The 24,902-nt window shown below is 44.2% G+C and overlaps 1 protein-coding gene across 1 annotated transcript in view; it reads left to right on the top strand.

Moving 5' to 3' along the window:
• The window catches only part of SATB2 (SATB homeobox 2), a 209,839-nt gene that overhangs the window by 167,754 nt on the left and 17,183 nt on the right, over positions 1-24,902 (top strand). The window contains exon 10 of the mRNA XM_075529383.1: positions 248-445. Coding sequence (XP_075385498.1) covers positions 248-445 — 198 coding nt within the window. The remainder of the gene's footprint in view (positions 1-247; positions 446-24,902) is intronic.

Consider the following 24,902-nt stretch of genomic DNA (forward strand, 5'->3'; position numbering starts at 1 on the left):
AGCTAATGGAGACCATAAGGAGTAGGATGGGTACGAAGATCACTGACAAGAGGAAAGATTCTTGGGTGCTGGCGGAGCCACCCACCCTGGCCCTGGTTGGTTTTCAGGACGTCATCTGTTTCCGTGTCTCTCTAGGTTGGCACTTTTGACAGAACTGTATGGTAGGCTGGGATGTCTGACTGAAGTCAGGCCTACGCTGCCTCCACGGCACACGGCGGGTTAACTCAAACGGCCTTCTCTCTCCTAGGGCTGGCTGTGTGAATTGCTCCGCTGGAAGGAGAACCCAAGCCCAGAAAACCGCACCCTTTGGGAGAACCTCTGTACCATCCGCCGCTTCCTGACTCTTCCCCAGCACGAGAGGGATGTGATCTATGAGGAGGAGTCCAGGCATCACCACAGCGAGCGCTTGCAGCACGTGGTCCAGCTGCCCCCAGAGCCCGTGCAGGTCAGCCCCCGCCTCCCGTGAGCAGGGCTCGCAGCGCCTACAGCTGTGTGGTGTCAAAGGGGCACGCGACATCAGCTTCCCTGGGATGCAGTGTGTGTGTGTGTGTGTGTGTGTGTGTGTGTGTGTGTGTGTGAGAGAGAGAGAGAGAGAGAGAGAGAGAGAGAGAGAGAGAGAGAGAGAAAGAGAGAGAGAGAGAGAGGGCTGAGTCATTGTATGCCACAGGCAGCAGTTTCCTGAGAACATTTCTCTCATGTGTTTGTGAAGCCAGAGTACAGGCAGAGACTTAATTCTCCCCATCAGTTCATTCTCTAAAGAAAGACTGTGAAAGAGCCAGTGAATTGAAAATAAACACTTCTGCTCTAGAAGGGAACTGTCAGACGGAGGGAATACCACCAAACTCAAATAGGAGACTGTGACCGATTAGACTCTGAAGGTGAACCTGCGCCATCTCTGGGTCCCTGTGCCGAAGAAATCTGTCTGTCTTGGTTTGCAGAATTATTTGCTCAGCTTTCGGCTTCACTGAGAGAAATGGTTAGTTCTGAAAGTCATTGCATTGCATTGCCTTTCCCGTATCTATAGTAATAAATAGTAAATAACCCCACTGTAGTGAGCAATCAATTACTCATAAAGAACAGTAACATTTCCAAGGTTAGATTTCCTTAGAATGCTGGAACGATCCAAGGGGTTCGCAAGCAGATGTCTGTACTTCATCTTGGATATGGGCTATAGTCTGAAGGTTTTGATTGCCAAGAAAGTGCTGAGTAGTTTTTCTTTTCCCCTGAAAAGAGGGCGGTGGATCACACAAGTTTAGAAACTAATGACCTAGAACCGCGCTTCTCAACCTTCCTAACGCCGCAACCCTTTCATGAAGCCCTCGTGTTGTGGGGACCCCCAACCATAAAATTATTGTCATTGCTACTTCAACACTGTCATTTTGCTACTGTTGTGGGTAGGGCGACCCCTGTGAAAGGGTCATGCGACCCCCAATGGGTCATGACCCACAGGTTGAGAATCACTGGCCTATAGTCTTGACGCATAAGTAAAGTGGTTTTGGTAGACTATGAGCTTAGTCTTATTGTCCAGTGTCAGCATTATCAACTGCCACCAAAGAGGGTGTGTTAGTCTGGGTTCACTAGAGAAACAAATTCATAGACACTCCTGTGTATATGAAAGAGGTTTATCTCAAAGAGTAATTGTACATTAAGAACATATGCCAGCCCCATCCAGATCAAGTCCATAAGTCTGATACTAGCCCAGATACCCGACACCAGTCTACAAATTCCTCTTCAGACTCAGGCAACACATGCAATGATACTGAATGCAGTAAGATCACAGGCTAGTGGGTGGGAAGTCTTGTGGATCCTGTGGCGGCTCAGCACTGGTGTGGGTCTCTGTGTGGCTCCTCCAGCTCCAGGGCTCTGGCTCCATCCATGTAGCTCCATGTGACTTCTCAAGAGGAATGTCTTGCAGGGACAGCATGTGTCCAGCCTCTAGTGAGTAATTTATCTCTGTTGGGCCTCCAACTGAGGTCATCAAGCTGCAGCATGATTGATAGGCTAGACTCTACCCTTCCTCAATTTGACAGTAGATTATGTAACTGCCCCAGAGGGCCTTCTAAGGCCTCTGCCTGAGAATGGAAGGAATGGAAGAAAAAAGGAGAAGAAAGAAGAGTGGGGTGTGGGTTCGTGATGCAATAGGAACAAGGTGGGGAAAGACGGTGTAATGCCCCACCCTGAGTTTTCTGTGGTTCCTTCCCTCTTGCTCCACTTCCCACACCTGATGAAAGAAAGCCAGGCAGGCCTTGGTATTCCTTCGCTTTTCATCCACATACTGACATCTCAAGTTAATGCTTTCGTGCTGCCATCGGCTCGTTACCAGGGCCAACGTGGATTGGCAGAACTGTGAACTTCATCTATCTGTAGCACCATTCAGCCCCTTCAGAGGCAGTTCCTCACAATATCCACAGCCTCTGTGAGTTTAAAAAATTTTCTACTCTAGACATTGACAGTATCCCATTTTTCTCATAGAGAGGTGAAGAAGTTGGAAATTTTGGAGGGTTTGCGATAAGATCATGAAACCTCTTCTCTATTACAGTTGAAAGTCTCTAGGTGGCATGGATGGTTAGGGAACTTGATTGACAACTAAATAGTAGAAAGTTGACGTCTCCCCAGAGGCACCAGGCAATTTATTTCCGATGAGCACAGCTTTATTCTGAGGCACTTGGGCTGCCAGTTCCCCTCTGCCATAGGAAGAGCCTCCAGAAAAGTTTGGCGAAAATTCTATTATCTTTCAGTTCTTTCTTTCAAGTCCCTTTGTACATAGGTTGCTATGGGTCCTAAAGACTCACTGACAACTGTTTTTTCGTCCTTTTTTTAAACTAAAACTGGGGGCCTTGTGTTTATTTGGAGATGGCTTCTATATCTTGTCAATCTCTTATTTGTCCACACATTTTCATCTCTTGAGGTCTCTGTTTAGGTAGCAAAATGATAATCAGCCTAATATTTGTCTTTTACTTAACCACTTTGAGTAAAGTAAATCTCAGAAGTCAACAGCTAATTGATTTATGAGTTTTATTTTCTTTTATGTTAGCTTGTTAAAATTAGAGTGCCCTACCAACATTCAATGTCTCAGCAAGAATCAATCTATCATCTCCCCTATTATCTGTAAGCACATTGTAGCTATTAATTAACACCGTTAACTTCTGAGAGCACTAAAATGAATTCACACGTTTCACAAAAGGTTACTCTTATTCCTAGTGTTCAGAGCTGGAAGACAAGATATTTTCCTCGCCACTGACTTTGCCTTAGCTGTGACCTTGATCCCATAAACTGCTGGGAAAGTTTTCAGTTACACCCTGTCTTTCCTTCATTGCGCGGGCCTCTGAGTCACGCTGCTCTGCAATGCTGCATTTATATTTGTCAGCAAAATACAAAGCTGTCGATTAATTATTTATTACAGTCATAATGTGAAAAATGAAGAAAAATAACCGAAGCCAGCCAGCAGAACTCCTGTGGCTAGAGAGTACAGTTAGCCCAGCCTCTGTGGCTTGAGAGGGACAGTGTTCAGGAAGAGCGCAAACGAGTTCAATGGATGTCTTTAATTCTCCGGAAGCCAGGTCACCGGGCACAAGGTGAAGATCCTTGGGTGCCGTTCTAGCAACTAAAATTTTAGTGCAGTATCACTGATCACACAACACATTTAGAATTTTAAGAATCACATTTAGACAATGTCATTGTATTTTGACTAAGTAGGAAATGCTCCATTCTTACATTGTCAAATATGTGCCACACCAGGGAGCAAGAGCTTCTGATGATGAAGCATATCAAAAAATGCGCCGAAGTCCTCCCCACTGGTGGTTATGGAAGAGTGCCGTTTGAATGTTCATTTTAGGTAGTTAAACAACTAACAACAACAAAAAGCCCAGTTTCTATAACATCGATCCCAGCTCACGACAGCCATATGTATGTCAGAACTGCACGCCTAACTTCTTCAGTGCCTGTAATCTTTTGGAAGATGATCAGGCATTTCTTCTGAAGTGCCTCTACCTGGATTCCAGCCAATAATATTCCAGTGTGTAGCTGAGCACGCCACCCTTTGCATCCATGAGCTCCTTAGGGAGACAGTGCTCTCTTTAAGTGGTAAAAATACAAGGCAATAGTCTTTGTACCTACTTGCGCATCAGATCAGGCTATACAATTAGCACCCCAAAGATGTCCTGGATAAAAGAAAGAGCTTCACATCACGTTCTCCCTACTCAGTCCTGCCATATGACATTGGGACACCCTCTGTATCAGAGCCTCTTTTCTTTTTACGGAAGATAGGAACTTAGTCTTGCCTTTGCTTTGCAAGTCAAGTTTATAGATACAGTCCTATATTGCTGTTTTCAGATGTGTTTTAAGTCTACAAAAGGGTATAAGAAGTTGATGCCCCTACTGGAAGATCCAGAGATTGCAGATTTCAAGTTATAATACAGAAAATCAAAAGAGCTGACTCATGGGGCCAAAATCCCCACATGACTGGAGCTGGAACCTGTTACGTGACCCTCACACTTAATCCTCCTGTTGCCAAGCTCCTCGTCAACACACTGACATCGGTCTCTTCATCGGGCCTCACCCCCGAAACGCCAGCGGTCTATTGGGAACCACGGCACCAGTGCGGCAAGTGCCTCCGCCCCCACCGTGGGATTTCTTGGTAGGGAGCCCTTGGGTGCCATTTCCATTCACCGTCTCAGCTCTGAGGGGAAGATGCTTCAGCGCTTATCAGCTAGGCTGAGCCCTCCCGTTGCTCTGTAGGAGAAAGGTGTGGCGGGCTACTTCCATATGGATTACAGCCATGGAAACCCAATGGGGCTGTTCACTCTGACCTTTGCGGCTGTCGTGAGTCAGAATTGCCTCCATGGCACAACAACAATAGCCAGCACAGCCCTCTGTGTGTTTGCCAACTGACACAAAATGAGAAAACCAAACCGAACTCACTGCCTTTGAGTTGATTCCTACTCACATCTACTAAGAGGACAGGGTAGAGCTGCCCCTGTGAGTTTCCGAGAATGTAACTCTTATGGGAGTAGAAAGCCTCGTCTTTCTCCCATTGAGTGGCTACTGGTTTCCAACAGCTGATCTTGTGGTGAGCAGCCCAATAAGTAATCATTATGCAAACTCACTGTCATCCAGTCCATGCTGACTCATAGCGACCGCCCTGTAGGTTTCTGAGACTGGAACTATTTACAGGAGTAGAAAGCCCAGTCATTCTTCTTGGGAGCTGCTAGTGGTTTTGAACTGCCAACCATGTGGACTTCAGCCCAACTGGTAACCATGACACCACCGGAGCTCCAGCCAGGGCTCCTCTAATAAACACAAGAGACTTCACAAAGTTTGTGGTAAAACTCCACTAGCTCTCATTCCATTTGGGAAGCCCTCTTGTACATGCTAGTTGGAGATTCATGTAAGAAATGAAGCATGGGCCTGGTTGAAGCCAGTTTGGACTTCTGTAAGCCCGAGAGATTTGTGGGTCCTGGAAGATGAAGATGGGTCTTCCTCAGGAAGTCAGATCTCTTTGAGGGGTATATGCATATTCCACGTCACACAGAAGGACCTGGTTTCTTAACCTCTTCATCAACCCCCACAAGGTTGGCATTCGGCTCGGAGCATGCTCTGCAAACTAGTACCATCCGTACCATGGATTCTCAGTGGGGCAGTATTTCCCCCAAGGGGGTAAAAATTGGTTACTGAGGAACAAAATAACAGATTTATAATGCTTTGTGGCGCTCCAAAAGGACAAAGTACATAGAAAATGCAGCCTATTTGTGGCCTTCCGACATCAAGAAGGATGGAATGATTAGGAAGCCACGCCCAACCTGGTTTCTTGTTGGCTGCTGCTGCGGAGTGCCCCTTTACGACACAGTAATCCCAGGCCCACAGGATCAGATCTGTGTGGTTCACAGGGTTTTCGATGGTTGGTTTTCCGAAGTAGATTGCTAGCCCCTTCTTTCTAGTCTGAAACCTGGCCATCATGGGCATAGCACACACGCCATCACTCTCAGGTGATAGCTGACCACAAAGTATGTCAGTTAGGAATTGAACCCACCTCTCCCACACACAAGGTGATAATTCTACCACTGGGTGGTCAGGGGGAAGTGGTTTGAGACGAATTTATCCACATAATGACCTAGTCCACATATGGGTAGCACGGCCACTATCAACATAAATGAGGCAATATGGGAAGGCAAGTCAGCGGATTGAGGAAAAGAAGCTTCATCTTTTACCCCAAAAGGTCTGAGACAGAAGACAGATTTTTCCTTGTGGTTGTAGACACTCCCCCCCCCAACACACACACACACACACACACACACACACACACACACACACACACACACACTGATCATTATAACTCAAGGTCCTATATTGAATGAATATCATCAACTTAGAATACAAAACTAATGAGGTCAGGGTCTTTATTATTACCAAATCCATCCTACAATTGGAAAACTACAAATGGGGATGTTCAAGCCAGGAGTGCCGGCTGAATGGAAGCGCAGGCGTGTTCGGTGTTCGGCACCCGCTCTCCTCTCTGCCAAGCTCCTCTCTGCTGCCGCAGAGAAGGAAGGGCATTTCTCAGACTCTGACTGGGTCACTGAGTGGGGTTGATTGGGGGCATTTGCCAAATTGCTAATGTCGATGTAGTTTGTACTTTATTGCTTTATTTTATTTCCGCCACAGAGTTTCTTTCCGTGGGTTATTCTGTAAGTTCAGAAATTCTGAGCTTGCTGCTCTGTGGTTTCCTGTCAAGTACTTGTTTTAAAATCCCATGCCATATATTGAGGAAGAATGTGAGACCTGGTTGGTAACCGCTACCAAGACCAGTATTGCACCTCTGCTCATCGGAATGAATGCTCTCCCCAGGGATTCGCAGAATTTCCAGTGGGTTCTGTCCTTGGTATTACCTAGTGGTTCTGAACCCCTGGAATATTAGACAATATTTGGAGACACACTTGATTCTTATAACCAGGAGGTGTTACTGGCATCTAGCGAGTAGAGGTCAGGATGCTGCCAGACCTCCCACAATGCCCAGAATTATCCAATCCAAAATATCAACAGTGTTGGGGTCAAGGAACTTTGGAGTAACACACCAATAATTGCCCTAATCACATAAGATGACTAGATCATGATGATCTCTGAGGCTGATTGTGAAGTTTTTTTTGTTTTGTAAAAAATACAATAATATTAACAACGATGATGACCAAGTTGGTGCTAATGATTATTGCTCTTTTATGATTTTTGAAAGCCCGTCCTTCAGATTGTGAGCTCTGTATACCTTTCATTTCCTCGAATCCTTGTGGAAAACCCAGAGCACGCAGGGGCTTACAATCGACTTTCCCAGATGAACAACGGAAGCGCAGAGAAGTGCAGTGACCTGCTCAGGGTGCGAACCTGAGTCCACACCTCTTGGGCTTCAGAGCCTGCCTTTTATCGGTGTTCTGGACTAGGACAGCAGCCAGCGTTGGTTGGGGACATGCCGTTTGCTACCTGGCATTATGAAGAACTGGTTATGTACAGCTTTTAATTTTCAATCATCCTTCGGAGTAGCATTTATCTTGGGGAGTGTTTTGTTGTTTTTTGCACAGGATACTTCATGCGGTGAAACATAAAGCTCACTGTTGCGGTGTCAGAGAACTGACGGGAGTGAGGTTTCTGTTTTCCACCGAGCTGCCTTGTCGTTCTTGCGATGTGATTCTCACGGCTAGTACTTCACAGTCACCTTTCAGCACCAAGAATTCAATCATGCCCTGTCCACCCTGGCAGGCCAGGCTATGTCTTTGTTTGTGAATTTGCTTCTAAAAGGACAACTTCTAAGAAAAATAAATCAACTAATTAATTAATTGATTAAGGATGTTTGCAAATTCTCTAAGCAGGTTACAAGAATTTGTTTTCTCCTTGGATTCATTCCAAGATCCTGTTCAAAGCCTACTATTTGCAAGAAACTCCAGAGTTCTGAAGCTCCACTTTAGTCATGAGTGGTGATGTAAATGAATGCTTGCCAATTTTAATAAATCATTGCAGCAGTTGGGTACCAGTATGCCCTCACTTAGGAAAAAATTAGTTATTTAGTTTTTGAAATATTTTACTGTGCTATAGGTGAAAGTTTACAGAGCAAATTAGTTCTCCATCCAGCCATTTACACAGGGATCATTTGTTCCCTACCCTTGGATGTAGTCCCCACCATATGTCAGTATTCCTCCCACTTCCAGGTTGGGCTCTCGATTTCCAGTTGCCCCGTTCTCCTTCCTTCCTGCCTGCTGAACGTTGCTTTTGGACAAATACTGCCCTCTGGTCTCATGTAGTTAATGGTTCTAAGGAATCCGTTCCTACCAGGTGTTACTGTTCACTTGACAGGCCTGCCCCTTGTGGGGCTGAACGGGAATCTCCAGGAGTGTTCTGTGTTCTAAATTAGAAGGAAGGGTGTCTCAGGACCTAGTCTCAGGATTCCACAGTCTCTATCAGACCAATAAGTCTGGTCTTTTTATGAATTGAAATTGGTCCTACCTTTTTAGTCCACTCTGCCTGGTGCCATTCCGATCTGGATCAGAGCAGTTGGTGGTGGTCGCCATGTTCCTCTGGTCTCAGATTCTGCAGGTTATGGGTCATGTGACCATTAAGGCCTTTGGATAGTTTCCTTGAATCTTCGATTTTTTTCATTCTTCTTTGCTCTGGGTTAAAGGAGAGTCATTGTTGTAGTCTGTATATGGTAGTCCCTGACCGTAAGTGAGGAGCCACATATGTTTCCATATGATAATTCATGTTCAGAGCCCCTAGTGGCACTGTTGGATAAGTGTCGGACTCGTAACTGCAGTCAGCGGTTCAAACCCACCAGGTACTCTGCAGCAGAAAGATGAGGCTACTTGTTCCCACCAAGACTTACCGCCTCAGAAACCCTATTTAAATGAGTTGGGATTGACTCCATGGCAGACGGATGGTTCAGGCCCTAGGTAGCAGTTCTCAACCTGTGGGTCACGACCCCTTTGGTGGTTCGAACAACCTTTTCATAGCGGTTACCCAAGACCATGGGAAAATGCATATTTCTGATGGGCTTAGGAACCAGACACCGCTCCTCTATCCGTCTCCAGGCGAGTCCACCCACATGCAGATACACCCATATACAAGTGAGTACCTGGTGTGATGACATCATCGTGCCAACCCCATCACATACACCCCGTACAAGTACAGGTGTATGGGACAAGGTTGGCACCATAACGTACTTTTGCAGACAAGTCACACATGTGTAGAGAGCAGCTACTGTGGAAATATCAGATATTTACTTTATGATTCATAACAGTAGAAAAATAACAGTGATGAAGTAGCAATGAAGATAATGTTATGGTTGGGGTCACCACAACATGAGGAACTGTATGAAAGGGTGACGGCACGAGGCAGGTTGAGAACCACTGCTCTAGAGGGTAAGATGAGTAATGAATATTATTGTCTGTGTACTTGTTCAGTTTGAAGAACACTTGCCATTTCTATGATCACAGTTACCCTGTGCTGTCCTAACCAAGACACCACACACCAGTGGCTTTAAAGAACGGGGATGCGTTGTGTCGGCGTTTGGAAGCTAAGACTAAATTGGCAGGCTGAATGTCACTTGATCACTGCTTGTCTCTGCCTCACATAGCCGATGCTCCTTGGCATTCCTTGACTTAGTGGGCCTCTCTCCTGAGAAGACATTCCTTTTGTGTCTTTTTGCAAGACACTACTTTGAAAGGATTGAATTTAGGCCGTACTCTGCTTATATGGTCTCCTTAACATAAGAAAGAAAAATTCTATTTCTAAGCAAGTAAAATTCACTGGGACAGGTGTTAGAACTTCAACATATTATTTTGGAGAATACAATTTTATTCATCATACCATGTTCCAAGTTCAACTGCTCTAGTCTTCCTGTTCAAGTGTGGCGAAGAGATTTCTCTCACTGACGAAGTCAGAAGGTTGGGGTCACTCATGAGAGTCGGTGCCGAGGCGCTGTGACTTTCTCTCTTTCCTTGTCTTGGAGACTGACCGTCGGCAAGTTGCTTGCCTACATTAAAAACAAAATATTTCTTAATGTTGGTTTTCAGTGATGTTCTTGTTTAAGACATAGAAATCCAGTCTTAGTTGCTGAAGATATACCAATAGGAGTTGAAGGTTACTGGGTTTCACGAGAACATTGGACCCTGAGTATCGTTAGACCTCATGGAAGCTGAAACTAGCCATTCCGTAAATACAGTTTCTGTGTTCTCCTCTTCCCCACCCTTATGGTCACATACTGCAGCATCCTCTGACATACCTTTGATCCTAACTCTTTGTTCTAACTCTTTGTGCTTAGTACTCCTGGCTTCTCTTCAGATTCTCGGTCTGCCCATTGTCCAGTTCTACCTCATGACCTCTTCCCATGCCTTTACCAAGGTCAGCTCCCGTTGCCAACTACACACACACTACTTACCCTTTCTCTGAGAAGGAACCCCACTGATCCATCTTACCCCATAAAGAGGAGCTTCTTGTTAGTTAACCTCCAACCAGTACTCTGAATGCTTAATCTGCAAACCATTGCATGTTGAAGGAAGAGCTCAGTTGGGCGAACTGTCGGATCAGCTTCGAGAAGAATGAGAAGCAGGAAGCTAACTGGTTACAGACCCCAGGTAGGCAACCTATGGATAGGTTGCCCTAGGGCCAGAAATATTAGTTAATAACATGGCTGCAAAGACATCTTGGGCTAGATTGCTGAAGGTATGATTGATCATTTCCTTTATCAAGTAAGTTTATATAGTTGTGATTTTTTTAAAATGTCAAGGCCTGTGAACACATAAGTAGAAGAGAGACAGGGTGATTATTTTTAATTCCATGTGTATCAAAGTATTGTGCCTTTATATTTTATTGTATGTTTTCAAACATTTGTCAAGTACTTGCATGTGTCCAGACACTGTACTATAGGCATTGTTACAAATTAAATTGTAATTGTAATAGTAATTGGTCCTGGGCCTGCTTATTTCCTTTTTAAAGGTGGGGGAGGGGAGGGAAGAGTTCAATATTTTACTAGTTTTGTCATTTAAGTAACTGGAGTTAGCTTTCTGCTTCTTAGTTTTCATAGAGTGGTTCTAGTGCTTTCACCCAGTAGAGCTCTCCTTAGAAGGGGCTGGATCTTTGTGACATGCCGCCTTCCAAATGAAGCCCAGGGCAGCTTCAGGCTGAGGTCAGAGGTCCGCCAGGGCTCTGCTTGGCTCAGCGCTTCTCCTGCTCTTGGGAGCATAGACAACCTCGCCTTTGCGTTCTTCCCTCGCTGCTCTGTTCTTTTCAATATAGTCCAAATGTAATAGTTTGCCTGTTTGAGGGGCAGTATAATTACTTCATCGCACCCTGTGTCTTAAACTGAGGCTGTCGGTCTCCCCGTTGGGGCGGTTCTGAAACTGAGTCGAAGGCACTTGACCCCAAGCTGCTTTCTAGGTGACAAGAAGGGTCCGCCTGAGCTTACAGCGACCCGGGCACACTCATGCAGACACTGTTCCGGACTGCTCGGGGCTCAGAAGCCGCAGACCACACACCCCCACTTTCTACCTCTAGAATAGTATCTCTTTAAATGTTACATGCAACCTAGTGCACTATAAAGCCCGTGGCGTATGGACCATTTTTTAATGTCTGGTGGGAAAATGAGACTTTGGAACATAAGAATGAGGCGACATTTGCAATCCTGCCACGCGATCTCCGTTGCGGGATTGGCCGCTCAGTGGCACGCTCCTTTTCTTCCCTGCCTTCCCTCCGCACTTCTGCTCTTCCTTTCTTTCCCATAATCGCTTTGCTCTCTTCCCTGTCATCTTGAAACAACAGAGGGTAATGGTAAATATGTTAGCCGGTGGGCAAAATAATGAAATATGAGTCCCGTGGAGCAAACCGAGCAGGAGAAGAGCGACAGAAATGGGCAGCGATAGCAAGTCCCTCAGGAGGCTGCTATGGCAGAAAGGCTCGGGGTTTAGGGGAGCACACGCCACGCCTCCCCCTAAAGTTTTCTACCAGAGAAACAGGTGATTCGGAACCAGTGCGTCCTTCTCCAGAGGAAGCCAGTGCCCATTGGCCGAGAAGGATTATGTGGATCAAGTCCTCAGCTGCTGACTCTGCTTGAGCAGAGCGGGGCTGCTTATTGCAGATGCTTTGGTGTGAGTTTAATCCCTCTAATAGGACCATATATTTAGGACACGATTTCAGTTGGTACAAAGTGTGAAGGTGGCTCAGAGGCTCGATCACGCTTGTCTTTCTTCAGTAGCCTCTACATCTCTACATGTGAGAGGAAGCAAAGTGAACTGACCAGCTTGCCCCACCCCCTACCCCCCACAGGCAACTATCTTAGACTGTGTGATGAAGACATTAGTTCAATAGGAAATGAAACATGCAGACGATAATTTGATTTTTCTTGCCTCCCTTTCCTCTTTCCTCCCTTCCTTTTTAAACACGTGAGATAAATGGTCCAAGAGCTTAGCCAGTTCAATAGAAACAGTCGCTCTGCCAGAACCACAGGGAGGAGTCAGGGAAGAGGCACTGCCCCTTCAGAAGGCTGGGCTTGAATTCTAATGTCAGCCCTGGAATGGGAACTCTTTGGTGTTGTAGGACCTCTTAAGAACCCTGGAATAAGTAACCATAATCTCAAATCTGTAAGGTCATTTGAGGCCCATATGACTGACATAGTAAGTGAAGGGGCATCATTTGGGAAATATTAGTAAAATCTGAATATTATTAGTATTATCATTAAGGATAAAAGGATTAATTCTATTCAAAAAGAATCTCAAATCCAGCAAGGGATGCTGTCAGCCTGAAATTTGATAGTAAATAAGAGATGAGAGTGTGTCTTGCCTCTATTGTGTGATACACAATTGTTTTAAGGCAGATAGAAAACTTAAGAACTATCTGGTTTCATAAGATATATCTATACTTTAAGTTACATTTTAAAACTGTTATTATATATTATTTTTAAAAGATATGATTTTTCTTCCTCAGCTCTGAATGAAATCCCTGTAAAGCATACTGAAATACCCTGGGCACAACAGAAAGTTGGTAGTGCCCCCTCCCTCCCTGTCCTCCTTCTCTCGTTCCTTCTTCCCTCTTCCCTCCCTCCAGCTCTCCCTTCTCTCCTTCCTTCCTTCCTTCCTTCCTTCCTTCCTTCCTTCCTTCCTTCCTTCCTTCCTTCCTTCCATTTTAACATTGCTTTCAGCATAGAAAAATTAAAAGGTCACTGAGTAATTTCTGAGATCTCTCAGGGTTCTTCTCCAACACCCTGGAATGTACAGAGCTGTGAATATACCACATTGCAACTATGCTTGAGTGTCTTTGGTCCAGTGTTAAATAGGCGTCTACTATGTCAGCAACCCTATGCTCACATCCCTGATGGAATGTCAATCAAAGAAAGAGAAATACTCTCTGGTTTCGAGTTGCATACTGGCAAACAGGGAAGTAAATAGAGGCTTTTGTAAATTAGAATATGCTGGGGTAGGTAGAGCAGAGGTGCAGAATCTGCTAAGGTTTAGAATACTGAGACCCCGGTTAGGTGACTGACTGCGTTCCTGACATGACTGCCTGGAACTCTATCTTTTGCCCTCCCAAGTACGCGAGGAAACAGAAGCAGCATGATTGAACGAGTGACCCCGTAGGACAGTTTCTGTAAGAGCAGGTAGCTCATCTTTCTCCAGTGGAGTGGCTCATAGGCTTGACCAGCTGATCTCGTAGTTAACAGTCCAATGGGTGAACAGCTATTCCACAAGGGCTCCTCATGTTTGGATAGGAACATAGAAGCAACTTTAGTTTTCCCAGAACAAGCAAACAAACAAACAAAACTCACACTGAGATAGTTTAATTAGTAACTATAGCAAATTATTTGAAATGCAGCTCACAGCAGATATATAAATTACTTTAAAGCTACTGGGTTAAGAAACTGATGATAAATATACCTGCTTGAATTTATTCTTGACATATCTTGCTTACAGAAGGATAGAAACAAATACAAATAATTGTTTTGAGAGAATTGTTTTGACCTTGAAGTCAGCAGTCCAATGCCTAACCTATAGACCCACAGTGGCTCCTGACAGTATTATGCTGAAGTAAAATGTTCCCAAATATTTAAATATGACATGTAGGTTTTTTTTTGTTCCCTAAAATGTTTCATTCGCTGTTTCAGGAACCAGGGCAACAAGTCACTTCTAACTCATAGAGACCCTGGCACAGCAGGAGAAAACACTGCCTGGTCCTGCAACATCCTCAAGAGCCTTGCTGTGTTTGAGACCATTGTTGCATCTGGTCCATTCCTGTTTTCAGTGAGCACTTAACCCAGTGGGAGAGAAGGTGGGGGATGGTTAAGTAAAAGGAGTTGAGGGAAGAAGGCTCTGCAAGGGCCATGAGTCCAACCACAGGGCTGGCACATGACCTTGGACATGGTGTATTAATTCTTTGAGTTTCTCTTTACTGCTTTGTAAACTGTTGTAACAAAAATCAGGTGATCTTGAAGATCTTCCCTGCTCTGAAATATTTCTGTGAGTTGATGATCTAGTTCTGATTTCCATTTTGAGACTTTCAATGGCAAATGTGGGAGAACAAAGAATTAAAACTAAAACAAAACCAAGACACGGTGCTCCCAGGAGGTTCAACTGCATTTTGGAAAAACAAACTAGCAGCCAAGAGCTTAGGAAGACCTTATCTTGAGCTCAGAGAGCCCATGGCTTCCTTGTGATTGATAGAGACGGCAATTGCAAGAGAAAGCCAGCCACTGAGCTTTAAACTGTCCTCTCAAAACCTACCTGCTGTGGCTTCTCAGCTGTTTCTGTTTAGTGTGGAAATCTAATGTAGCTGAAAACTACTGCTGATTTTTATTAAGTTGAAGTCTGGAACTTCCCCTTGTAATGATAGCAAAGCACACTTTCAATTAAAGGAAAACTGCCAAAGTTCTGAAATTCATTTATTTTATTATTACTCGGTTTAACCCTAGAAAATGGGAGATCAAGCAAACTGGATAGGTTTGACAGTTCTAAGGTCACAAGTTCAATTTCCTCACAAGTTGTTTCTAGATCTAATTCACTTCAAATCATATAACCCTTCACCTTCTGGTACAGAATCTTTCATATCATCTAACGGCCATGCTGAACACTCTGGGTCTGGGGACTATGACAGGGAAGTCAAGCCAGGCAACGGACTGTAGGTGTGCATGTCTAGGCAGCAGTGTGTATCTTGCCAAAGGAGGGACATGGCTTTATTTTGCAGACAGGACTCAGGGGGGTACTGAAATAAGCTCGTTTATTCTGGCTAGCAGGAGCCCATGGCTAAACTTTCAGGCATTTTGCAAATTGTTGCTACATATGCCACTAGCAGCGCAAAACCAGCCCAGGCAGGAGTATTCGCACCATGGGACTTGGCAAATGGCCCAATGAGAAGGTTTGCTGTCTTCTCTCCTCCCCCCTCCCCCCAAAAAGAGAGCCAGTGGTTAAGCATTCAGACCAGAAATGACATGGAATAGAATCCAATGAACTTGGGTGTTCTTGTTAGTTTGTTTATTAAGCTCTGTGGCAGCCCATGTATTTATTTTCTATAAACAAAACACGCCAAAAAGCATGATATGAAATCAAAATCAGGTGTTTTCAGAGCAGAATAATTCAATGGAGGCAGTTCTCTTGATCATCCAGATATCGAAAATCCCAACTCTGCCTCCAAATAGACTCCAATTCATAGTGACCCTGTAGGACACGGGAGAACTGGTTCTTTGGTTTCTGAGACTTTAACTCGTCACAAGATTAGGAAGCCTCATTTTTCTCCCAAGGAGTGATTGGTAGTTTCAATCTGCTGCTGATGTGATTATGCTGACCTGACCTTGGCGTTAGCCTCCTCATGCACAACTCACTATGTCACAAAAAAAAAGTTTATTTAAAGAAAATATTGTTTCTATCCTATCCTCATTTCCCTTCCTTTAATTGAAACTTCTCTATGTCCGCGGCGTCAAGGCGCTGGCCATTATACTTCTTTCTGCATGGAATGCCCACAGTGCTCATTGGGTCAGGTTGGATCCAATTTGCAGAGTGAAGTAGCATAACAAGTGCCCAGCCTGTGATTTTCTGGTGCCAAGTGCCCAACCGCCTTGACAGTTCGAGGGAGAAAACCGAGAAAGCATCTTATTTTCACAGAGTGACTCTTTCTGGTGTGGTCACCAGAACTCAGTGTACCTCAAAATGCGGAATCAATGATTTTGTTAAAAAGCAAAACTATTGTAAACTGAGAAAGCTAAATGCTAGCTTACCAACGCTTAAAGAGAAATGTACATGAATGTGGAAATGCCTTCCTATGCCTGTTGTGATCTAAGTTAATAGAACGCGCTAAAGCAAGGATGCGCTCCAGCAGTCTGCGTCAATCGTGTACTCAGCAGCGTGGTAATAGAAAGGTGCCAGGGAAGTGGGGTGGGCAGATGCCAAGGGTTTTCACGTGGAGATAATTTAGAGTATTACTTCAGAGGGACTCCTTGCTGAAGTCTGTGCTTTCTGTCAAATGCAAATCTGCCCCCAGAGACATAGGGCTCCAAATAGTTAAAACCGTATGCACAGCAAGTTAATACACTCATCTCCCCAGTAATGAAAGGAGAGAAGCAAACAGAACGATTCTCCAGCTTGTAAAACATAATCCGAATCAAATGCCTCGGTTTGTTCGATCAGTTGACAATTCTGCGATCCGTCTTCACCCCAGAACTGCTGGGGTGCTAGAAGAGAACAGGGGTCGTGTCTGCTCGCAAGAACGAGACCAACGCTGCGGTCCCTGCAGCAGATGTCTGCCAAGTCAGCGCCACCCTCTAGGCCAGCGGTTCTCAACCTGGCGGTCATGACCCCTTTCACATGGGTCGCCCGATTCATCGCAGTAGCAACATGACAGTTCTGCAGTAGCAAGACAAATAATGTTATGGTTGGGGGGTCACCACTACATGAGGAACCGTATGAAAGGGTCACGGCCTGAGGAAGGTTGACACAGTAAGGTTTCTGCCCCACAGTGTTCCAAGGCTGTAAATCTGCATGGACGCAGACTCCATGGCTGTCCTCTCCAGAGCAGCTGGTGGGCTCAAACCAGTGACCTCGTGGTTAGCAGCCAAGGGCTCTCGCCATAGATTTCATGACATTGGTTTTTCTTGTTGCTGCTGCTATTTAGAACAGAGAACATAGAGACAGCATCGTGTACTTTTATAACCTCTGTGTATTTGCATATGTTAAGCACGTGGACATGGAAACCATCTGGGATCTGTGTTGCCATTCCTCACATATAGAATGTGTATGTAATATGTCATATTTCTCTGCATTTGCAGCATTTCAAAGAATGGTCTAAGACATCTTGACACAGATGGGGTAAGCAGTGGAGTTGCTTAAAAGTTCTAGAACTACAAAGTCACAGATCAAACATGTGATATTAATAAATAGCTCAGTCAGGGGAAGGAGGATTAAAAGCTAGATTATTTATTTAGAAAGTTTCAAGTCCCCATTTGTGATCATTACTCTGTTCCCAAAGGAAATCGGTGCCTGGGTTGTGTGTGTGTGTGTGTGTGTGTGTGTGTGTGTGTGTGTGTGTTTTCCCCCCTCCCATCCTCATGTTTCCCTCCTCCCCCTCCCTCATGTTTTGAATTAAAATCTAAAGACAGACAGAGAGGGTGTATATATAACTAAGAAGGATGTGGTAAATCATGGCAGTGGTCTGTGATCTCACAGACACGGTGGTGTCAGGGACAAAAGACCAAAGTCGAATCGCCAGATTCCAATGGATTTACTTGAAATCCCTCACCCTTGTAGCATATCATGGATAATAGCATATCATGGGTAATTACATTTTTACCAATGGTAGAGAAAATCATTTTCACACACACACACACACACACACACACAGTGGTTTCCAGGCAGCCCAGTTTTTCATACTTTCCCAGCTTTCATGCCTTCAGGCTCATATTTTCTTTGATTACTTAAGAAAGTATTATCATTAATAATAGATTTATTCTGTGGTCAGCCTCTGAATAGAAAATACTGAGGAGGATCCCCATTTTCCCCTATCTGCCCATAGTCCAAAGTTTGGTTATCTTTTCCTTTGTAGATGTTTGTGCTGCTCATGTTTTTGATTAAGAAAATTATGGCGACCAAATTTTCATGGAGATTTTTAGGAGCTTTGGTCGGTCATTTTTCAGCTTATTGCTATGTGTAATAGAATGGATTATATTTAGTATCAAATCAGTAGGAGATGGGGGATGGAGACGGGAGAACAAGTCATTGGAGAAGTGGTGTTACGGATTTGCTTACTGCTGCTATGCAGTGCAGGGAATTCAGTCTGGATGAACCTAGACAAAGTCCCCCCTCTAGCACTCACCTGGCTCAAAGTACTCATCTCCAGGGCACAGGAAAAGATGAAGGGGAATATTGTCTTTTCTTAGCCCTTTTTGATCGAATGCAGTTTTTCATTTCGAAAATGAAATTAATTCCCTCGAGGCCTTTGAAACTTTAATAATACACAATAAATAAAATCATATCTAATAAGTCAGTGGTTTCATTTGGCACCATCATCTTCTAGATGTACGGCAACTGCAGAAACATAAATATTTGCAGGCTTTGAAAGCCCAGTTCCTATTTGCTAAATAAACTTGGCTTGTTTTAAATTCCTCTGTGTACAGTCATTAATACAATCCACCTTGACAGCATTTAATTAAAGTGCTTTTCTCTATTAAATTCATTAAAAGTTACCCCTCGTCCTCAAACACCTCCCCTCCCCACCCAACGCATAACTGCTTTCCAGATGCTGAGTGGCAGGGACCTATAGGCCTTACTTTAAATAACTTCTCGTTTCTCTTTGTAAAGTGTTTATTACATTCAATTTAGAAACTGTTAAATAGGGTTTAGAAAGAAAAGTCAGGTTCCAGGGCATGTCCCCCATCCCTCCTGCAATCTCTTAAAAAGCAAATGTTAGTTTAACTCCTCTGAATAAGCACCTTATTATCTGCACATTTTTCTCATGCTCTGTCAACAAGATTAGGCAGTTAAGCCAGGAGAGAATAAAGATATCCATATCAGGGCTGGGGAATTTGCATTCGTTCAAAGCAGGTACTTGGCTTGAATGCATTTGCCTGTAGATTCAGGGAGAGTGAGCGTAACAGTTCAGTATTAATAGATTATTGACAGTTTAATGTCTTGGCACCTACTGAGCTCCTGAAGTATCATAAGTAGGGCGCTGCCTGATATGAAAGCAGTCAATAGCATTTTCAATCAAAACCTTTCAGTTAATTGCTAGTTGACCTTAGAGATTTCCTTTAGGCAGTGCCGTCCTTCCTTTAGACCAAAAGGATCATATTGATTTGAAGAGTTTATTCAAAGATGATTATTTAATACCCAGTGCTCCAGTGTATGTGGTAGCTTTTGCCTTTTTTTTTTTTTTGCGTCTACCAAATAGATTGTCTTTTTTGGCAGCGTTTTTCACAAATACTCCCTTTACCAAGTCTCTTTGAAAATATCTCTTTAAATCTGTTCTGTTCTCAGAAATAGAAAGTTGGGAATCTTGAGTGTACACATGATCTAGTGTTTCAACATGATAAAAAAATTTGATAGAATTCTTTGCCTCCTCTGGAATTCTGATTCCAACAGAGACCCTGACCAAGCTAAACACTAAAAGCTATATTGGCAGGAAGGGTACTATTATAATGCATTAATATTATAACGTCTTGAAAAACTATATCCTTTACCCCCACCCCAAATGAAACAAAACCAAAAATTATCACCAGCACCAGAAAAAATGTTGGTCTCCATAAGTATAAATGAGACCTGGCCTATATTTAGGTTCCAGATTTTCTATATTTAACCTCCATGATTTATTTAGTTTTTGTGGAATTTTTTGAAAACAAATTTTGATAAAAATCTATATAAGATACAAAGGCAGGCAGGAAGCAGTAAAAGCAATTTCTGGCCCTGGCTTTAAACCATCTGCCTTGCTCATTTTAGAGTGTGTGCTGTTGGAACTGCAGCGGTTGAATCAAAATTGGGGTGGGCACAGGGGTAGAGAGATCTGTTTTTGAATGAATCTTGTTCTTTCTTTCTGTGTTGGGTCTTCACACGTAGCTTAACATCACTCAATCGACTCCAAAGAAAACCACTTTGGCATTAATATTTGTTTGGGGTAAAACACCCGCGCTTCTCATAGCGTGTTCTAGATAGGCAGCATCCCTTCACATTTCAATCCGTTGGTACTTATTTCCTTCTGGGCATCGTTGTTTTATTCGTGATTAAGCAAATCCGGCTAGTTTCCATAAGTTCTGTAAGATTTTTCTTTTAAGGCCTCCTTTTGCTTTGTGTGGATTCTCTCATCTTTATTTGTTGTTTTGCTATTTTGCCTCCAGCAACGTTTCCTGTCATGGAAGCTGTCTGCTGCAGGCCGTTTTAGTTCTGTGATAGTGGAGCTACTTCTGCAGACTGGGGAGCGGGGTGGGGGGGTGGAGAGAAGCTCACTGATGGATGTGTCAGCTTTGATTCCTGACAACAGGAACCCTCTAAGCGTATTTCTTTGAGTGTCACCAATTCTTGCAATCAGATACTACCTGGGAATGAAAGAACTGTGTGAATCATTGTATTGCTTTGTTGGCCTGTGCAATGCACGTGTGTGAATCTAACCTATTGTGGAGCTCTGGTGGCTTAGTGGGTTATGCGTTGGGCTGCTAACTGCAGGGTCAGCAGTTCAAACTCACCAGACACCCTGTAAGTGGAAGATGAGGCTTTCTGCTCCCATAAAGACTGCCCACCTCAGAAACTTCTGTCGTACTCTGTCCTGTATGGTGGCTGTGATTTAGAATCCTCTTGATAGAAGTGAGTTTGGTGGGTTGGTTGGTTGGTTGGTTTTGGCTTTATGGCAATTCAACTTTTAAAATGAATCCCTCTGTAGATGTGTTGGTATAGTGGGTTCCGGATTGGGCTGCTAACTGCAAAGTCAGCAATTTGAACCCACCAGGCACTGTGTGGGAGAAAGCGGAGGCTGTCTGCTTCTGCACAGGAGCGGGCAGTGTTGGGTTCTGGTGTGCATAGGGTTACTATGGGTCAGAACTGATCAATTGCACCGAGCAACAACACCAAAGATTTGCAGCCTCCGAAACCCACCAGGGCCCTTGCAGGGCCATCCTGAAGGTCCGAGTTGACTCTAGGGCAGTGAGTTTGCTGCTCTGCCACTCCGTCCCTTCGAGAGATGAGAAGTGTTGGAAGTTTTATGAAACTTTGGGTCTTTAGAGTATGGCTCTGTGATACAGGAGGTCTCGCAGTTCAGGCCCCCTTAAAGAAATCCTCACCAGAAGAGCTGTCCAGGTAAAGGCACAGACATATAAAAAAATCATGTGTCTGGGGAATAACACGGGACACAGCCCGGTAGCTGTCTCAAGGCCACTGTGAGTTTTGGGCTAATTGTTCTGTTGGCCGTGGCTGGAAACACCTGTAGAGCAGAAGTTGTAATAATTCCAGCAGAGGATTAAAAAGGGTCTTCATAACAGCCCTGAGGGTCTATGTGGCGGGGATAAAGGGAATCCTTAGAAGGAATAATCAGCAGCTTGTGGGGTTGGCTAGATGCAGAGGCTCCGGAAAAGGGAAGGAGTCGGCAAGAACTCTCAGGTCCTGGCTGGGCCAACTCGCTGAGGCCTTGGAGCACCGGCTGAGAGCATTAATGATTAATTCCTTGCTAATGCCATTTGTAACTGTTTGTTTTGTACTGATTTCTCAGCTATTAAATTAAGTCCACCCCTAAGGAAATTCCCATTTGAAAGTATAATGATTGGACAGTTCCATTTTCTGAAGACGACCTACAGAGTCTAAGCAGAATATGTCACAAAAGCCCAGGCAGCATGGCAGGGCAACACAGCTGGGCTTGCTTGGTGAGTCTGAGCAGAGAGGATGCTCCACGGCCCATCCTATGCAATGGGGATCGCCTGTGCCGTGGTACACCGGCAGGTTGGAGACCGGAGTCTTTCCCGCCCAGTTATGTTGCCCGGGAATTAAGAACTGGGACTTCTCTTTCCCCAGTGGCCAATCTTGGTACCTGGAAGAAAGAGACTCAATTCCTGAAGAAGCCTAGCTCTGAGTACAGGACGCTGTACACCCTCTACCCTAAGCCTAGTGTACCTACCTCCAAGTTCGCAAAGAAACGTTTCCTCTACTGGTTTTAGAAATCACCTCATAACGCGGTGATTATAATGATAGTGACTTGGAATGAAAGGAAAACTCTAAAGCCTAAGAAAGGAGCCCTCGTGGCACCAACGTTATGCACTGGACTGCTGAGCTAAAGGTCAGAAGTTCAAGCCCAACCAGCAGCTCCTCAAAAGACAGACCCTGGGCTCTGCCCCCGTACAGAGAATGACCGATAAAAGCCGGTGGGCGTTAAACTCCCTCCCGTGGGGTATTGTCCTCCATCCACCGAGTTGAATTCGATCTGCCCGCACTCAACATCAGTGATCTTTAGAAAGTTCGACCTTGCATCTCCGAATTGCTTCCCTACTTCTCTTTAAAGAACATCATGCCAAGGGAGCCCATCGCTGACGAGGTTAGCTGAATCTGAAAACTGCAGGTTGTGGTTCATCAGCTGTTTCGTGACACCTTTCAAGTGTTACGCCGGGAGGGGCGTCTGCTGGTCCTCCCCAGAGCCTGTAGTCTGCGGAGAAAGCCCTTCTTTAATCACTTGACTTTGTTTACCCAGTTTGAACTTCAGGGTATAATAAGTAAGTGGTGTGGTAATGCTAGATATTTCGCCTTCTGCCAGAGTAGTTGATTATAATGCGCTGCTTAAGATTTGCTTTCTATAAAAGGAATAGTTGTACTTTTATGTGTTTGATTCACACAGTGCAGTTTTCTCAAGTCCTGTTATTAAGTGGTTACATCCAGAAAGCAAAAAATATGCTGAGGTAGTATTTTATTGGTGAACATCTAATATTTTCTCTAACCATACTGTCAGATAGTTCTGCCTTCCTGAGGTCCCCGACTGTAAAAATTATACAGAAAATGTGGCCTATCATGGGATTCTAAATAGGCCCATGTAAGGCCTAAAACACAGGGATTCCTGCTTTCTTCTCTTACCTCACCACCCCAATTACAGAGCCCAAGCCAAACACCTTGAAGTGTCTCCTTAGGACCCTGGGGAATGGCGTAATTGGAATGTCACTAGTAACCCCAGGGTTATTGACAAAGGTCCCCTTCACTTGAAGCTGGGTTTGGGGTGAATTTCGTCAGGAAGCTTCTCTCTCTGTGTGTTAAAACATTTTGATGGAATTGGGCACATGCTTTTTAAAAATGGTACGCAAAGAAAGAGAAGTAAAAATCACCACGGCCCATTCAGAATTAACATTTGCAAAGGGAACTTCTCTGTAATCTAATTTCCCTTAAGCTCTTCTGTGCCTTCCTTTTTAAGCTTAAACTTGAACCACCGAAGAAGTACCGCTGTCATTTTTAATACACTCTTTTGGTTTTAACTGGAAGATGTATACTCAACCTAACATGAATTTGTGTTCAAACTGTAAATAGAAACAGCATATTTCTGGATTCCCACCCTCTCCCCACTACCCAAGCTGTTAGGGCACATTGTGAGGCTCGGGGGGGTCTGTGATTTGTTGAGGTCAGAGCTCAACTTCCTGTATTAATTTCCTCCTCCGAAGAATAAATGCAACAGTCCCCCCCAACATTGTGGGGTTGGTTTGCTGTGATTGCCGTTGTCTTGACAAACTGTGAAGTAAAAAGAGAGATGGCAAGGAGCCGTGCAAATGTACGAAATCGTAGGATTTAAACAATTTAGGAGCTTGGCGTACATCGACAAAATCACATCCTGTACTCTGTGTGTAACTCAGAAATACTCATGTTTATGTCCACGCGAGTTTCCACGTTCCGTCATTGGTTGAGATCCCATTGCTCAGAGTGCAGGAGAAGGCAGCGTCTGCTCCCACAGACTCCTGATCTCAGAAACGCAGCGCACTTCTGCTCTGCCCTGCAGCACTGCTGAGCTGGCCATGAATCTCAGGACTGTCCCCTCATATCATCTCTGCTTCTAAATCTTCTTTTCCGGATAGTGCTTTTAAACTTGTGACGGGAGTGGTTTGCATTCTGAGTCTTTGGTACTTTACCGTAGGCATTACTACGGAGTCTTCATCCACCCTGATCTTGGTTGGCTCTTGAATGACTATTCCAAGAAAGTGAACCTGTTTTTAACCCACATTTAACCTAATGTAGTAGCATTTCAAAGTACTGAAAATTGTTCTCCAATAAATTGATAGGATAACATATATTTCTCTCTAATTCAATTTCTGAGACAGAGTAGTATAGAGATATTGTACTCTTTTTTTTTAAACTTAACCTTGAATCTGTCTCAAAAACTGAATTCCCAAGAGCAGGCGATCATGAATCATTGACATTCAATGAAGATGGCTCATTTGGGTCACATTTTTTACTTGTTTTGAGAATTATTTAACCAACTGGATTAATTAAATGTTTAATAATTCTAATGGATCATCCTTAACTTGAACCTTTGGACATCTTTCTCTTTGGACCTTTTGCCATTGATGAATGTCCAGGTTGATGCTTTACATGCCATTGTGACTCCTGGGCACCTAGATCACCCACATGTTTATCTCCTCTTCGGTGGTGAGTCGCCCTGGTTGACTGCAGTGTCTTGCATTCGTGCTGGTGTAAAAACAAAGCATACCAACAACAGAAAACCCCTTTTCTTGGTTATACAAACAAAGCAAGTCATTCACTCATTTAAAACTCAGAGCCCAGAGACACTGTCCCCTGTGAAATGCCATATTATCTTTCCGCCTTTGAGCATGTGGTCTCTGATGTTCAGCCTCTAACCAAATGGTTGGCAGTTTGAGTCCTTCCTTAAGCACTGTGGATGATCTAATCTTTAAAAATAAGCCACTGAAAACCTCTCAAGAGCACAATTCAGCC

Source organism: Tenrec ecaudatus, chromosome 13 (genome assembly GCF_050624435.1).
Source record: "Tenrec ecaudatus isolate mTenEca1 chromosome 13, mTenEca1.hap1, whole genome shotgun sequence".
Taxonomy (NCBI): Eukaryota; Metazoa; Chordata; class Mammalia; order Afrosoricida; family Tenrecidae; genus Tenrec; species Tenrec ecaudatus.